Source organism: Drosophila gunungcola, unplaced genomic scaffold (genome assembly GCF_025200985.1).
Source record: "Drosophila gunungcola strain Sukarami unplaced genomic scaffold, Dgunungcola_SK_2 000040F, whole genome shotgun sequence".
In the NCBI taxonomy this organism is placed as follows: domain Eukaryota; kingdom Metazoa; phylum Arthropoda; class Insecta; order Diptera; family Drosophilidae; genus Drosophila; species Drosophila gunungcola.
This window is the reverse complement of record NW_026453210.1, coordinates 471342-487576: the sequence shown is the minus strand read 5'-3', so window position 1 is coordinate 487576 and position 16235 is coordinate 471342. Positions and strand designations below refer to the sequence as shown.

General features: G+C 40.8%; 1 protein-coding gene across 2 annotated transcripts in view; it reads right to left on the bottom strand.

Moving 5' to 3' along the window:
* The window catches only part of LOC128263976 (DEAD-box helicase Dbp80), a 283996-nt gene that overhangs the window by 86311 nt on the left and 181450 nt on the right, over window positions 1–16235 (bottom strand). For both annotated transcript variants that reach the window (XM_052999261.1, XM_052999262.1), the window contains exon 7: window positions 1230–1331. In XM_052999261.1, the coding sequence (XP_052855221.1) occupies window positions 1230–1331 (102 nt within the window). The remainder of the gene's footprint in view (window positions 1–1229; window positions 1332–16235) is intronic.

Here is a 16235-nt window from a genome sequence, read left to right as displayed (position 1 = left end):
ACCCTTAATAGACATTTCGCTATAGCGCAGCTTCGACTCTCATTATTTGATTCGTCGCTTAATGACCTTTTTTTTTTTTGCGTCAATTATAAAATTAAATTATAAAATAATTATAATAATTATAAAATAATTATAATAATTATAAAATAATTATAATAATTATAAAATAATTATAATAATTATAAAATAATTATGCACTTGTTTTAATCTTATCATTCATTTAACTATTTTGAATAACTATTTTCTCTCTTCTGTTTTAGCGTCTTTTCGCTGAATATTGTTTTGGTTTTTTTAAGCTGTCAGAGTGTTTGTTGCCGTTGAATTGGGCGCTGCGGTCGACGACTTCGACGCTCTTTATTTGGTTCGGCTCTCATTGGGCTTTTTTTTTTAGAGTGTCACTATTTCAAAATAATTATGAACTCTTTTTAATCATATCATTAATTTGTTGAGTTGATTAAGTATTTTTTGTGTATAGCGTCTTTTCGCTTATTTTGTAATACTCCAATTTTTTTTTGGTTTGTATATTTTTGTCCTTTGTCTTTAAGATATTCACTTTTTTTAACTTTTACCGGACCTCGCCCGAAACACGTCCGCTCTCTTCAGCTGCACTCTTTAAAAAAAACGCGAAGTTAAAATGGAAAATACACCTTACTTTTTGCCGAATATAGTACGACTGGCATATAACATCCTGCTCTCTCTTTGTGACTTTCCATCGTATATGAAAATGTAACAGTAAATAAGCTTTGTTCGCGTCAGTACAACTTACAAATAAACTTCGTTAACGATTGCCCTTTTTTCGATATTAATAACTTGAAGAAAAAAAATATTTTTGTTAATTATGTTGATAAAATTAATATCGTTAGCTGCTCCTCACGCCAAGAAGGCAGTGTAGAGCAACATATCTCCAGATGTCTCCATCAACTGTCCTTTCGCTCTCCCGCTCCATCTCTTCCCCCACGTCTCCGCACCGCTCTGGAGCGCTATGGCTTAGTTAGCTTTAGTCTTAGTTTCAAGCCCTCCTCCAGCTGCTAATCATCAATCTAAGTCTTTTCAATACCTAGAGTTAGGCCCCTATACCGCGAAATATCCAAAGCTGGTGGTAGACGGTTAATAAAATGCAGGTATATGTCTACAGTGTTCACTCTGAAGCCTTTGATTTTGGTATTTCTTGCAGCAATGAGAGAACATAAAATAGCTTTAAAATAAATATGTAATATGTAATATTATACCTTATTATAGTGGGATCTGCTACAATTAGGCGAGCAAAGTCCATAACTTCTTTATCGTATGTTGCTGAGAAAAACAACATTTGGCACTTAGGATTCAGCATTCTGAAATTAAAAAAAGCAAATATTAGTAATTATAAATTTAGTCTATTATTTTAAAATTACGATTTGATTAACCTTAACATTATATGTCTTTAAGTATGCAAAATTTTTAGGGAAATGTGTCAAAGGCTTTTATAGTATATCGCATAAGCCGCTGAGCCAAATTACCAGTCATAACACATGGAGTTTTCGACCAGTTTCGATTTTTTAAATAAGAACTTACAATTTTGAGTTCTTAAAATTTTTGGTCGTCAGTACAAATGTGCGGTACAAAAACGGAAACACACCTTTCATACACCTAATTCTTTCGTCAAAATGGGATGAACCAAAACTTATAAGGCATTAAACAAAGATTTCGTCCAATATTTTATGAGTTAATGTCTCTGTACAATTTTTTTAAATTACCACTGATTTTGGTTTACAAAAAAAATTGTTAACTCGTATAAATTACTCTTGAAAATTGTTATAGGTAATACACTTGTCAATTGAATGTTGTGCAGATCAGGGTCAAAGCACGACACGAACAGTATAAAACCTTACACACACATTGATAAGTACTTCGTGCAAATAACCCTCACAAAATAAGTGCAAGCAATTAATTATAAGCGTGCTCCCCGCTGCTCTTGATACACTGTAACGATCCTGTTTCGGGAGGAGGTATAGCTCGCCGTGGCCAAGTTTTGGGATAGAAATGTATTTCCTCTTTAAATCAATTTACATTCCTTTCCCTAAAGAATAACACCAATCGAACACTACAGAGTATGGTTATATTTGATAATACGGTTGGTTAGGGCTACGTCTCTAAATTTAATTACCTCGGCGCTATGCTTGCTGAGTGATACCGACGCTGCGGAATGGCTGAGGGTAGCACAGCTTACTATATTGATGTCGACGCTGCTAAGGGGCCGAGTATAGGACTGCATGCTGAGTGATACCGACGCTGCGGAAGGGCCGAGTATATCACTGTTTTCTTAGTGGTATCGGGGCTGCTGGGTCGTTGGGAGGAACGATCTACTTGGTTTTTCTAGTGAGATATGGTGTAATGTGCATGCATACAGATTACACACTGTACCATCGGCAACAATGTAAGCCAAATCTGCAGGAGCAGCACTCTTACAGTGCAAACGTAATTTGACCACACACGCCATCAGCGAGTGATAAGTCGCGCCAGCTTATTCCCACAGTTGGCGACGGCAACAATTATATCCATGTATGCACATATTTCTTCTCCGTCTCTCTCTGTGAGTGCCGCTCTCGGAGATAAATATAAGCTTAAACATAAGGCGGTTGCGGCGTTGCCCGCTTGACCGTCAGCTCCGACTGCGAGCAGACAGAACTAAGTTAAGGTAAGAACAGAGGCCGAGGCACTCATCAAAAGATATCGAAACGATAAGCAGAATAAAGAATTAATTTCAATAAAATATAAAAAGTGCATTATACAATATGTTTGTGTGAACTTGGCGACCGTGACCGAGTGACAGCTATCGAAAAACCCTGCAAAAAAGAAGCCGCCGGCCAACTTTGTTTTAGAAGATGACTGCGAATTGATTCAAATATTTTCGGCTGGGCCATAATAAATTTATACATCTCCGAAGAAGATAAGTTGAACGGCACAGGATGGAACGGAATGAAAAATATCTGAGTGAGTAGAGTGCGATAATGGGTAGACGCGGAAGTGTTAACAATAAAATCAAGAAAAGGGTAGCGCACATAAAGTGGTTACTCTTCAGCAGTTCAACACCTCCAGCGTGGGCTACAGCCCAAAAATTACAAACCGAGCTCGTTTTTCTAAAATCGAGTCTCGAAAAAAATAACCCGAGAATCGCCACTTACTCACAACAAAGAAAATATTAATTTTAAATGAAAAAATGTTAACGAAACCTCCATCCCCAAGAGAAGTGCCCAAATATCGGAAAAAGTGCCCTGCTGACTGCCCTGGACCATTAGGCAACGTTCATTTTCAGTACACCTGCGACAGACCGGCGACGTCTTACTGATGACTGAAGAACTGGACCAGGATACATCACAACAAGCCATCGAGGAAGCATCAGCGTGCCAGAGACCGGCGACGCCCAGATGATGCGGAAGGGTCCCGTAGTTCCATCAATTTTTAATAGTATTTGTATATAATATGCATTTGTAAAGTTGAGCGAAACTCTCTCTGCCCAATTAGATGTAAGGCCCGTATAGCTATACAAAAATAGGTAGGAAAATTGTAAAATTAAAATTTAAAAAAAAGTCTTAAATTCTAAAAACGAAAAATAAACATAAAAATTGAATATACAAATGAAAACAAATAAGTAATGAGAATAAATAGTATAAGTTAAATTGATATACCAAATAATGAGACACCGAATAAAATTGACAAACAAAAAAAAACAGTGGATTCCACTGCAAGTGTAAATAATAAAGTGGAATCCAATAATGTTGACATGTATCTTACAAATATATTGTTAGTGATAATTGTTGCTATTTTGTGCGGAAATTTGATCTGCAAATTATATTTGCTTCACAACAAATGCCTGCTAAAAAGAATCCAAAGCAAAGATAATGATTTAGACAAAATCTAAAAAATAAATATAAAACAATAAAAAGAACAGCAATTATTATTATCAATAAAGAAAAAATATCTATATGTGAGGTTTTTATTTATTAATTAGGTTATTATTTAAAAGTTGGATTATTAATATTATTTAACATAGTAAGAAATCTGAATCTTTGTGTTTGATTTAACCGTCGTCTTGTCGTCACACGTCGTTCGCTTGAGCACGTCTTTACTCGATCCCGTCAGCAACTGACGCTCGTTCTCTCGATATGTTGCTCTGCTCGTCTCCTCGTTGTCACATCTCATTGTAGTGATCGTCGTCTTCTTTTCCATCGGCTCGTCTTCCTTTGGAATGCAAGGAAGCGTCAGCAACTGACGCTCGTCCTCTCGATATGTTGCTCTGCTCGTCTCCTCGTTGTCACATCTCTTTGAGTGATCGTCGTCCTCTTACCCATTTACTCGTCTTCTTAGTTTTAGCTGCTTCTCTCGTTGTCCAGGGCGTAATGTCATACGAATGCTGGGGTTTTATGGGAGGGATTCGGGGCATAATGCAATCTCACTCCCACATTCGGCCATTCTGATTAAACATTCGCCTCGAATGTTTCGTCTTTGTCTTCGAGGGTGGGCCACGGCTTAAGGTACTCTGCACAGGTTGAAGAAATTTTTGGTCCATTTGAGTTGCCGACTTTTTGGACATCATAGGCATTATTGTGCTTCACTTTGGTTATTTCGTAAGGACCCAAATACTTCGGCTTTAGTTTGAGACCGCCGCCAAACTGCGTTCGTTTAATGGCTACTAGTTTCCCAATCTTATAAGTCTTTGCCGGTTTACGTCGTAAGTTGTAGGTCTTCTTGTTTTCAATTTGGATTTTCAAAATTTGACTTTTTGCCTTGAGTAGAAGGTCGTTGTGCGTGTTCTGAAACAAGGCTATGGACTCGTTGTTGATATTTTCTTGAAGCTTCTGGTCATCTTTGTTTCTCATTTTGATTCCGATTAGAACCTCAAAAGGAGTGGCGTCGATGCTTCTCGAAAAAGTGGAGTTAATGGCTTGTTGAACTCGATCGACAAGTCTGTACCACTTTGTGGGATCATCCACACTCAGTTTAGATAGAAACGAAATAATGATGGCATTCAGTCTTTCCACTTGTCCGTTAACACGTGGTAGGCCTGTCGTTGATTTCACCACCTTTATGCCTTCGTCTTCGCAATACTCAAGATAGTCTTGCGCGGTAAAAGCTGAGCCTCGGTCCGATATAATGCAAGCTGGGTTACCAAATATATAACTTTGGCCTCGTAGTTTGGCTATGACTTCGCTGGCAGTGGTTGACTTGGTACAGTCAACAGAATTTCGTAAAGGAGTCGACTACGGCGAATGTGCTTGTAATTTTTGCTTGTGGAGTCTAGTGGACCCAAGAAATCAATCTCAAAGGTATGCAGCGGGAAATCCTCTTTGTGTAATGGATGTAACCAGCACTCCTGTTTGCCACGCTTGCGGTTGGTCAAAATGCACGGAATGCAGCAGTCGATGTACTTCTGAATTTTTTCGTCAAAGATTTCGATAAAATACTCGTTGCAAATCAGCGCCTTCGTTTTTTAATAGCAAAATGTCCTCGGTCATGTGCTCTACCAATGATCTGCTTCTGCATGTCCTTCGGAACTACAATTAGTTCTAAGTCCTTGAAAAGTTTGTACAGCACACCGGCCTTCAGAAAATAGTCTTCATATGGTGAGTTGGAGTCTTCTAGAATTTTAATGATCGCTTTCAGGTGTTCATCTTTTTCTTGCGCTTGCTTGAAACCAAGGGCAATGGAGTCGTCAACGATCGTCATTATTGGGTACCTAGATAAGGCATCAACGTGCTTTATACGTGAACCTGAACGGTGTTGAACTTTGTAGTCGTACTCTTGGAGCAAAAGTACCCAGCTTGCTACCCCAGTGCACAGGCTTTGCATTCCTAGCGTCTTCGCGAAAGCATTACAATCTGTGATTATCTTTAATGGAATTCCAAGGAGATACACTCTGAACTTTGTTATGGCCTCAATAATCGCTAACACGTCTAATTCGTAGCTTGAATATTTTCGCTGAGCATCCGTTGTTTTCCTACTCATGAAGTAGACAGGGTGAAATTGGCCGTCATCTGGTGATTTTTGCAAAAGCACGGCGCCAAAACCATCGATTGATGCATCAGTATGTACCACGGTGTCATACTTCGGGTTGTAAATTGCCAAAACAGGGGTGGAAGTCAAGTACTTTTTTAAGGATTCAATCGCATTCTCTTCTTTTGGGCCAATTACGAAATTTGCTTTATTTTTAGTCAGATCAGTCAGGGGTTTCGAAATAAGAGCATAGTTGTAGATAAACTTTCTAAAGTATCCGGTAAGACCCAGAAAACTCTCTAGCTGCTTGAGATTTTGTGGAGTCTTGAATTTGGAAACGGCATCGATCTTCTGAGGCGTCGGGGAAATTGTTTTATTCTCGATGATGTGTGTAAAAATAAGAGCATAGTTGTAGATAAACTTTCTAAAGTATCCGGTAAGACCCAGAAAACTCTCTAGCTGCTAGAGATTTTGTGGAGTCTTGAATTTGGAAACGGCATCGATCTTCTGAGGCGTCGGGGAAATTGTTTTATTCTCGATGATGTGACCTAAAAACTGAATACGGGTCTGCAGGAAATGACATTTCTTTAGGTTGAGTTCTAGCCCATAGTTGCTGCAAGTTCCTATAACTTCTTTGAGGTTCGATACAGCCTCCTTTTCGTCCTTTGCTGGTATAATGATATCGTCAACGTAAGGGACAGCGATTCCTCTCCGAGTCAGCGTTCGGAAAATCGCATTGATGTGTCTCTGAAACACTCCAGGTGAGTTTGACAAACCAAAAGGCACCTTAAGGAACTGGTACTGCCCGTTTTGGGTCACGAATGAGGTGTACTTCTTGCTGGAATCGGCTACTGGCACATGAAAAAGCCATTCCTTAAGTCAATCGTGCTAAACATCATAGCTTCTTGTAAGCGATCAAGCTGGTCGTCAATCAGGGGCAACGGAAAATGGTCTTTTATTATTACCTTGTTGATACGCCTGAAATCCACACAAAGTCGTTGGGAACCGTCGTTTTTCTTAGCAAGCACTACCGGGCTTGTAAATTCAGAATCGGACTCTTCGATTACGCCGTTTGAGAGCCACTGCTCGATCTGATCGTCAATTACTTTCGTTTCAGCGAATGCAATTCTACGCGGACGCGAAAAAATTGGGGTATCGTCGTTTAAAATGATTTTTATTTCAATGTTTGTTGACTTCGATGGTTTAGGAAAGTACTTATTTATTAGTTCACGCACCTCATTCCTTGCATACTCACTGACTGATTAATTAATATCGAGTTCTTCGTTGTCAAGCACTGCTTCGATTTGCATTAAATTGGATTCCAATTCATCTTCGTCAAGATTGCTCAACTTTCGTACACGCAAACCACTTGGACTGAACGAAACTTCTGCTTGCAAGCACAGTTCTTCCCCAATTATCAAACGAGTGTCCATACAATCACACGGAACTATGAAGAAGTTCAAGTCATAAACACTGTTGTCATTCGATACTGCTTGCTTACAATGTCCAATCGGCTTGATCTTATTGGCATTGCGATCTTTTCCAACCTTGGCAAAGCTAACTGCTTGTATAAGTCTTCGCGCAAAATCTTGAACTTGCTGGCCGTATCAAACAGCGCCACGCAATTCTGATTTTGAATTGAAACTGCTTTGCTCGTCATGTCACTGTGCTCACTTAAAACTGGCGCGTTGGGCTTGCTTTCTGCGACTGCCTTTTCACTTTGTGGACAATTCTTGAAACACTTTCTTCCTTTTTCTTTGTTGCTGCAGCCACCAGAAATATGTCCCTTTTCACCACAGTTGTAGCAAACAACTTTCTTTTTGCGACCTTTTGAACCACTTTTTGCTGCAAAAGCGTTTTTGTCTTTCACACTTCTTGCACATTTTCGTTTGCTCTCTCCTAGTTGCATGTGTATTTGTTTGCTGCTTACTCTCTACCTGAACTCATTTAGCAAAGACTCCTTTAATGCTTTCCACGAATTTAATTCCTTTTCGCTCAATATAAACATCTTAGCGACACCTTTAAGTGACTTTTTGGGGAAGATAAGTGTTTGTAGCGCATTCCAACCCATAAGTAAGGCTTGATCTTCAAAGTCGCTTATCCATACCTCAACTGGAATTTCATCACTCCCAACAAAATGTTTAATTGACCCTTCTATGTCTCGAAAACTTAGAGCAAAACGCGGCATATCAACTTCCTTGATTCGTTGTGAATTCGACTTTCTCTTCCTTCCGCCTGTAGAAGGTATTTCTACTCCTGTTGAAATTACACTTCTAATTTCATCATCATTTTGGCGGTCTTCGTCATTTTCCTTCTCTTCGTCGGTTTCCTCGTTCTCAGAATCGTCCACTTCGTTGAAAAAGAGAAGTTTGCAAACTGCAGATTGCGAAAAATGTGCAGCTGCAAATTTTCTACGTCGTAGTTAATTTCCAAAACTGCGCATATTGATATCAAATTTTTGTCTTTCAATTTCGCGTGTATGTATACACATTTGGATTTATAAATTGCGTCATTTTCGTCATACTGAAAGCCAGCAAATTCACGTAAACGTTTGCGATTGTTTTTGTTCCCTTCTCCTTCGAATATGAATTTGTGAAGTGCCCAAATGCTTTCTTTCGATGCACTTCAGGCAAGCCATAGTTCAGAAAAAAAAAATGTTATTCTCACAGTCGTCTTTAGTCACTTTTCATTTTCACCTTCAGGTTTCCTCGGATACTTCCCGGCGAGCTCCCAAATGTGGGGTCTTTACTCGATCCCGTCAGCAACTGACGCTCGTCCTCTCGATATGTTGCTCTGCTCGTCTCCTCGTTGTCACATCTCATTGTAGTGATCGTCGTCTTCTTTTCCATCGGCTCGTCTTCCTTTGGAATGCAAGGAAGCGTCAGCAACTGACGCTCGTCCACTCGATATGTTGCTCTACTCGTCTCCTCCTTGTCACATCTCTTTGTAGTGATCGTCGTCTTCTTTTCCATCGGCTCGTCTTCCTTTGGAATGCAAGGAAGCGTCAGCAACTGACGCTCGTCCTCTCGATATGTTGCTCTGCTCGTCTCCTCGTTGTCACATCTCTTTGAGTGATCGTCGTCCTCTTATCCATCGGCTCGTCTTCCTTTGGAATGCGTCTTTTGACCATTTACTCGTCTTCTTAGTTTTAGCTGCTTCTCTCGTTGTCCAGGGCGTAATGTCATACGAATGCTGGGGTTTTATGGGAGGGATTCGGGGCATAATGCAATCTCACTCCCACATTCGGCCATTCTGATTAAACATTCGCCTCGAATGTTTCGTCTTTGTCTTCGAGGGTGGGCCACGGCTTAAGGTACTCTGCACAGGTTGAAGAAATTTTTGGTCCATTTGAGTTGCCGACTTTTTGGACATCATAGGCATTATTGTGCTTCACTTTGGTTATTTCGTAAGGACCCAAATACTTCGGCTTTAGTTTGAGACCGCCGCCAAACTGCGTTCGTTTAATGGCTACTAGTTTCCCAATCTTATAAGTCTTTGCCGGTTTACGTCGTAAGTTGTAGGTCTTCTTGTTTTCAATTTGGATTTTCAAAATTTGACTTTTTGCCTTGAGTAGAAGGTCGTTGTGCGTGTTCTGAAACAAGGCTATGGACTCGTTGTTGATATTTTCTTGAAGCTTCTGGTCATCTTTGTTTCTCATTTTGATTCCGATTAGAACCTCAAAAGGAGTGGCGTCGATGCTTCTCGAAAAAGTGGAGTTAATGGCTTGTTGAACTCGATCGACAAGTCTGTACCACTTTGTGGGATCATCCACACTCAGTTTAGATAGAAACGAAATAATGATGGCATTCAGTCTTTCCACTTGTCCGTTAACACGTGGTAGGCCTGTCGTTGATTTCACCACCTTTATGCCTTCGTCTTCGCAATACTCAAGATAGTCTTGCGCGGTAAAAGCTGAGCCTCGGTCCGATATAATGCAAGCTGGGTTACCAAATATATAACTTTGGCCTCGTAGTTTGGCTATGACTTCGCTGGCAGTGGTTGACTTGGTACAGTCAACAGAATTTCGTAAAGGAGTCGACTACGGCGAATGTGCTTGTAATTTTTGCTTGTGGAGTCTAGTGGACCCAAGAAATCAATCTGATAGGTATGCAGCGGGAAATCCTCTTTGTGTAATGGATGTAACCAGCCCTCCTGTTTGCCACGCTTGCGGTTGGTCAAAATGCACGGAATGCAGCAGTCGATGTACTTCTGAATTTTTTCGTCAAAGATTTCGATAAAATACTCGTTGCAAATCAGCGCCTTCGTTTTTTAATAGCAAAGTGTCCTCGGTCATGTGCTCTACCAATGATCTGCTTCTGCATGTCCTTCGGAACTACAATTAGTTCTAAGTCCTTGAAAAGTTTGTACAGCACACCGGCCTTCAGAAAATAGTCTTCATATGGTGAGTTGGAGTCTTCTAGAATTTTAATGATCGCTTTCAGGTGTTCATCTTTTTCTTGCGCTTGCTTGAAACCAAGGGCAATGGAGTCGTCAACGATCGTCATTATTGGGTACCTAGATAGGGCATCAACGTGCTTTATACGTGAACCTGAACGGTGTTGAACTTTGTAGTCGTACTCTTGGAGCAAAAGTACCCAGCTTGCTACTCCAGTGCACAGGCTTTGCATTCCTAGCGTCTTCGCGAAAGCATTACAATCTGTGATTATCTTTAATGGAATTCCAAGGAGATACACTCTGAACTTTGTTATGGCCTCAATAATCGCTAACACGTCTAATTCGTAGCTTGAATATTTTCGCTGAGCATCCGTTGTTTTCCTACTCATGAAGTAGACAGGGTGAAATTGGCCGTCATCTGGTGATTTTTGCAAAAGCACGGCGCCAAAACCATCGATTGATGCATCAGTATGTACCACGGTGTCATACTTCGGGTTGTAAATTGCCAAAACAGGGGTGGAAGTCAAGTACTTTTTTAAGGATTCAATCGCATTCTCTTCTTTTGGGCCAATTACGAAATTTGCTTTATTTTTAGTCAGATCAGTCAGGGGTTTCGAAATAAGAGCATAGTTGTAGATAAACTTTCTAAAGTATCCGGTAAGACCCAGAAAACTCTCTAGCTGCTTGAGATTCTGTGGAGTCTTGAATTTGGAAACGGCATCGATCTTCTGAGGCGTCGGGGAAATTGTTTTATTCTCGATGATGTGTGTAAAATAAGAGCATAGTTGTAGATAAACTTTCTAAAGTATCCGGTAAGACCCAGAAAACTCTCTAGCTGCTAGAGATTTTGTGGAATCTTGAATTTGGAAACGGCCATCGATCTTCTGAGGCGTCGGGGAAATTGTTTTATTCTCGATGATGTGACCTAAAAACTGAATACGGGTCTGCAGGAAATGACATTTCTTTAGGTTGAGTTCTAGCCCATAGTTGCTGCAAGTTCCTATAACTTCTTGAGGTTCGATACAGCCTCCTTTTGTCCTTTGCTGGTATAATGATATCGTCAACGTAAGGGACAGCGATTCCTCTCCGAGTCAGCGTTCGGAAAATCGCATTGATGTGTCTCTGAAACACTCCAGGTGAGTTTGACAAACCAAAAGGCACCTTAAGGAACTGGTACTGCCCGTTTTGGGTCACGAATGAGGTGTACTTCTTGCTGGAATCGGCTTCTGGCACATGAAAAAGCCATTCCTTAAGTCAATCTTGCTAAACATCATAGCTTCTTGTAAGCGATCAAGCTGGTCGTCAATCAGGGGCAACGGAAAATGGTCTTTTATTATTACCTTGTTGATACGCCTGAAATCCACACAAAGTCGTTGGGAACCGTCGTTTTTCTTAGCAACACTACCGGGCTTGTAAATTCAGAGTCGGACTCTTCGATTACGCCGTTTGAGAGCCACTGCTCGATCTGATCGTCAATTACTTTCGTTTCAGAAATGCAATCTACGCGGACGCGAAAAAATTGGGTATCGTCGTTTAAAATGATTTTTATTTCAATGTTTGTTGACTTCGATGGTTTAGGAAAGTACTTATTTATTAGTTCACGCACCTCTTTCCTTGCATACTCACTGACTGATTAATTAATATCGAGTTCTTCGTTGTCAAGCACTGCTTCGATTTGCATTAAATTGGATTCCAATTCATCTTCGTCAAGATTGCTCAACTTTCGTACACGCAAACCACTTGGACTGAACGAAACTTCTGCTTGCAAGCACAGTTCTTCCCCAATTATCAAACGAGTGTCCATACAATCACACGGAACTATGAAGAAGTTCAAGTCATAAACACTGTTGTCATTCGATACTGCTTGCTTACAATGTCCAATCGGCTTGATCTTATTGGCATTGCGATCTTTTCCAACCTTGGCAAAGCTAACTGCTTGTATAAGTCTTCGCGCAAAATCTTGAACTTGCTGGCCGTATCAAACAGCGCCACGCAATTCTGATTTTGAATTGAAACTGCTTTGCTCGTCATGTCACTGTGCTCACTTAAAACTGGCGCGTTGGGCTTGCTTTCTGCGACTGCCTTTTCACTTTGTGGACAATTCTTGGAAATGTGTCCAAATTTGTTGCACTTGAAACACTTTCTTCCTTTTTCTTTGTTGCTGCAGCCACCAGAAATATGTCCCTTTTCACCACAGTTGTAGCAAACAACTTTCTTTTTGCCACCTTTTGAACCACTTTTTGCTGCAAAAGCTTTTTTGTCTTTCACACTTCTTGCACATTTTCGTTTGCTCTCTCCTAGTTGCATGTGTATTTGTTTGCTGCTTACTCTCTACCTGAACTCATTTAGCAAAGACTCCTTTAATGCTTTCCACGAATTTAATTCCTTTTCGCTCAATATAAACATCTTAGCGACACCTTTAAGTGACTTTTTGGGGAAGATAAGTGTTTGTAGCGCATTCCAACCCATAAGTAAGGCTTGATCTTCAAAGTCGCTTATCCATACCTCAACTGGAATTTCATCACTCCCAACAAAATGTTTAATTGACCCTTCTATGTCTCGAAAACTTAGAGCAAAACGCGGCATATCAACTTCCTTGATTCGTTGTGAATTCGACTTTCTCTTCCTTCCGCCTGTAGAAGGTATTTCTACTCCTGTTGAAATTACACTTCTAATTTCATCATCATTTTGGCTGTCTTCGTCATTTTCCTTCTCTTCGTCGGTTTCCTCGTTCTCAGAATCGTCCACTTCGTTGAAAAAGAGAAGTTTGCAAACTGCAGATTGCGAAAATGTGCAGCTGCAAATTTTCTACGTCGTAGTTAATTTCCAAAACTGCGCAATTGATATCAAATTTTTGTCTATCAATTTCGCGTGTATGTATACACATTTGGATTTATAAATTGCGTCATTTTCGTCATACTGAAAGCCAGCAAATTCACGTAAACGTTTGCGATTGTTTTTGTTCCCTTTTCCTTCGAATATGAATTTGTGAAGTGCCCAAATGCTTTCTTTCGATGCACTTCAGGCAAGCCATAGTTCAGAAAAAAAAATGTTATTCTCACAGTCGTCTTTAGTCACTTTTCATTTTCACCTTCAGGTTTCCTCGGATACTTCCCGGCGAGCTCCCAATGTGGGGTCTCTTATCGATCCCGTCAGCAACTGACGCTCGGTCCTCTCGATATGTTGCTCTGCTCGTCTCCTCGTTGTCACATCTCATTGTAGTGATGTCGTCTTCTTTTCATCGGCTCGTCTTCCTTTGGAATGCAGGAAGCGTCAGCAACTGACGCTCGTCCTATCGATATGTTGCTCTACTCGTCTCCTCTTGTCACATCTCTTTGTAGTGATCGTCGTCTTCTTTTCATCGGCTCGTCTTCCTTTGGAATGCAGGAAGCGTCAGCAACTGACGCTCGTCCTCTCGATATGTTGCTCTGCTCGTATCCCTCGTTGTCACATCTCTTTGAGTGTCATCTTCGTCCTCTTATCCATCGGCTCGTCTTCCTTTGGACATGCGGTCTTTGACCATTACTCGCTTCTTAGTTTAGCTGCTTCTCTCGTTGTCCAGGGCGTAATGTCATACGAATGCTGGGGTTTTATGGGAGGGATTCGGGGCATAATGCAATCTCACTCCCACATTCGGCCATTCTGATTAAACATTCGCCTCGAATGTTTCGTCTTTGTCTTCGAGGGTGGGCCACGGCTTAAGGTACTCTGCACAGGTTGAAGAAATTTTTGGTCCATTTGAGTTGCCGACTTTTTGGACATCATAGGCATTATTGTGCTTCACTTTGGTTATTTCGTAAGGACCCAAATACTTCGGCTTTAGTTTGAGACCGCCGCCAAACTGCGTTCGTTTAATGGCTACTAGTTTCCCAATCTTATAGTCTTTGCCGGTTTACGTCGTAAGTTGTAGGTCTTCTTGTTTTCAATTTGGATTTTCAAAATTTGACTTTTTGCCTGAGTAGAAGGTCGTTGTGCGTGTTCTGAAACAAGGCTATGGACTCGTTGTTGATATTTTCTTGAAGCTTCTGGTCATCTTTGTTTCTCATTTTGATTCCGATTAGAACCTCAAAAGGAGTGGCGTCGATGCTTCTCGAAAAAGTGGAGTTAATGGCTTGTTGAACTCGATCGACAAGTCTGTACCACTTTGTGGGATCATCCACACTCAGTTTAGATAGAAACGAAATAATGATGGCATTCAGTCTTTCCACTTGTCCGTTAACACGTGGTAGGCCTGTCGTTGATTTCACCACCTTTATGCCTTCGTCTTCGCAATACTCAAGATAGTCTTGCGCGGTAAAAGCTGAGCCTCGGTCCGATATAATGCAAGCTGGGTTACCAAATATATAACTTTGGCCTCGTAGTTTGGCTATGACTTCGCTGGCAGTGGTTGACTTGGTACAGTCAACAGAATTTCGTAAAGGAGTCGACTACGGCGAATGTGCTTGTAATTTTTGCTTGTGGAGTCTAGTGGACCCAAGAAATCAATCTCGATAGGTATGCAGCGGGAAATCCTCTTTGTGTAATGGATGTAACCAGCCCTCCTGTTTGCCACGCTTGCGGTTGGTCAAAATGCACGGAATGCAGCAGTCGATGTACTTCTGAATTTTTTCGTCAAAGATTTCGATAAAATACTCGTTGCAAATCAGCGCCTTCGTTTTTTAATAGCAAAAGTGTCCTCGGTCATGTGCTCTACCAATGATCTGCTTCTGCATGTCCTTCGGAACTACAATTAGTTCTAAGTCCTTGAAAAGTTTGTACAGCACACCGGCCTTCAGAAAATAGTCTTCATATGGTGAGTTGGAGTCTTCTAGAATTTTAATGATCGCTTTCAGGTGTTCATCTTTTTCTTGCGCTTGCTTGAAACCAAGGGCAATGGAGTCGTCAACGATCGTCATTATTGGGTACCTAGATAGGGCATCAACGTGCTTTATACGTGAACCTGAACGGTGTTGAACTTTGTAGTCGTACTCTTGGAGCAAAAGTACCCAGCTTGCTACTCCCAGTGCACAGGCTTTGCATTCCTAGCGTCTTCGCGAAAGCATTACAATCTGTGATTATCTTTAATGGAATTCCAAGGAGATACACTCTGAACTTTGTTATGGCCTCAATAATCGCTAACACGTCTAATTCGTAGCTTGAATATTTTCGCTGAGCATCCGTTGTTTTCCTACTCATGAAGTAGACAGGGTGAAATTGGCCGTCATCTGGTGATTTTTGCAAAAGCACGGCGCCAAAACCATCGATTGATGCATCAGTATGTACCACGGTGTCATACTTCGGGTTGTAAATTGCCAAAACAGGGGTGGAAGTCAAGTACTTTTTTAAGGATTCAATCGCATTCTCTTCTTTTGGGCCAATTACGAAATTTGCTTTATTTTTAGTCAGATCAGTCAGGGGTTTCGAAATAAGAGCATAGTTGTAGATAAACTTTCTAAAGTATCCGGTAAGACCCAGAAAACTCTCTAGCTGCTTGAGATTCTTGTGGAGTCTTGAATTTGGAAACGGCATCGATCTTCTGAGGCGTCGGGGAAATTGTTTTATTCTCGATGATGTGTGTAAAAATAAGAGCATAGTTGTAGATAAACTTTCTAAAGTATCCGGTAAGACCCAGAAAACTCTCTAGCTGCTAGAGATTTTGTGGAATCTTGAATTTGGAAACGGCATCGATCTTCTGAGGCGTCGGGGAAATTGTTTTATTCTCGATGATGTGACCTAAAAACTGAATACGGGTCTGCAGGAAATGACATTTCTTTAGGTTGAGTTCTAGCCCATAGTTGCTGCAAGTTCCTATAACTTCTTTGAGGTTCGATACAGCCTCCTTTTCGTCCTTTGCTGGTATAATGATATCGTCAACGTAAGGGACAGCGATT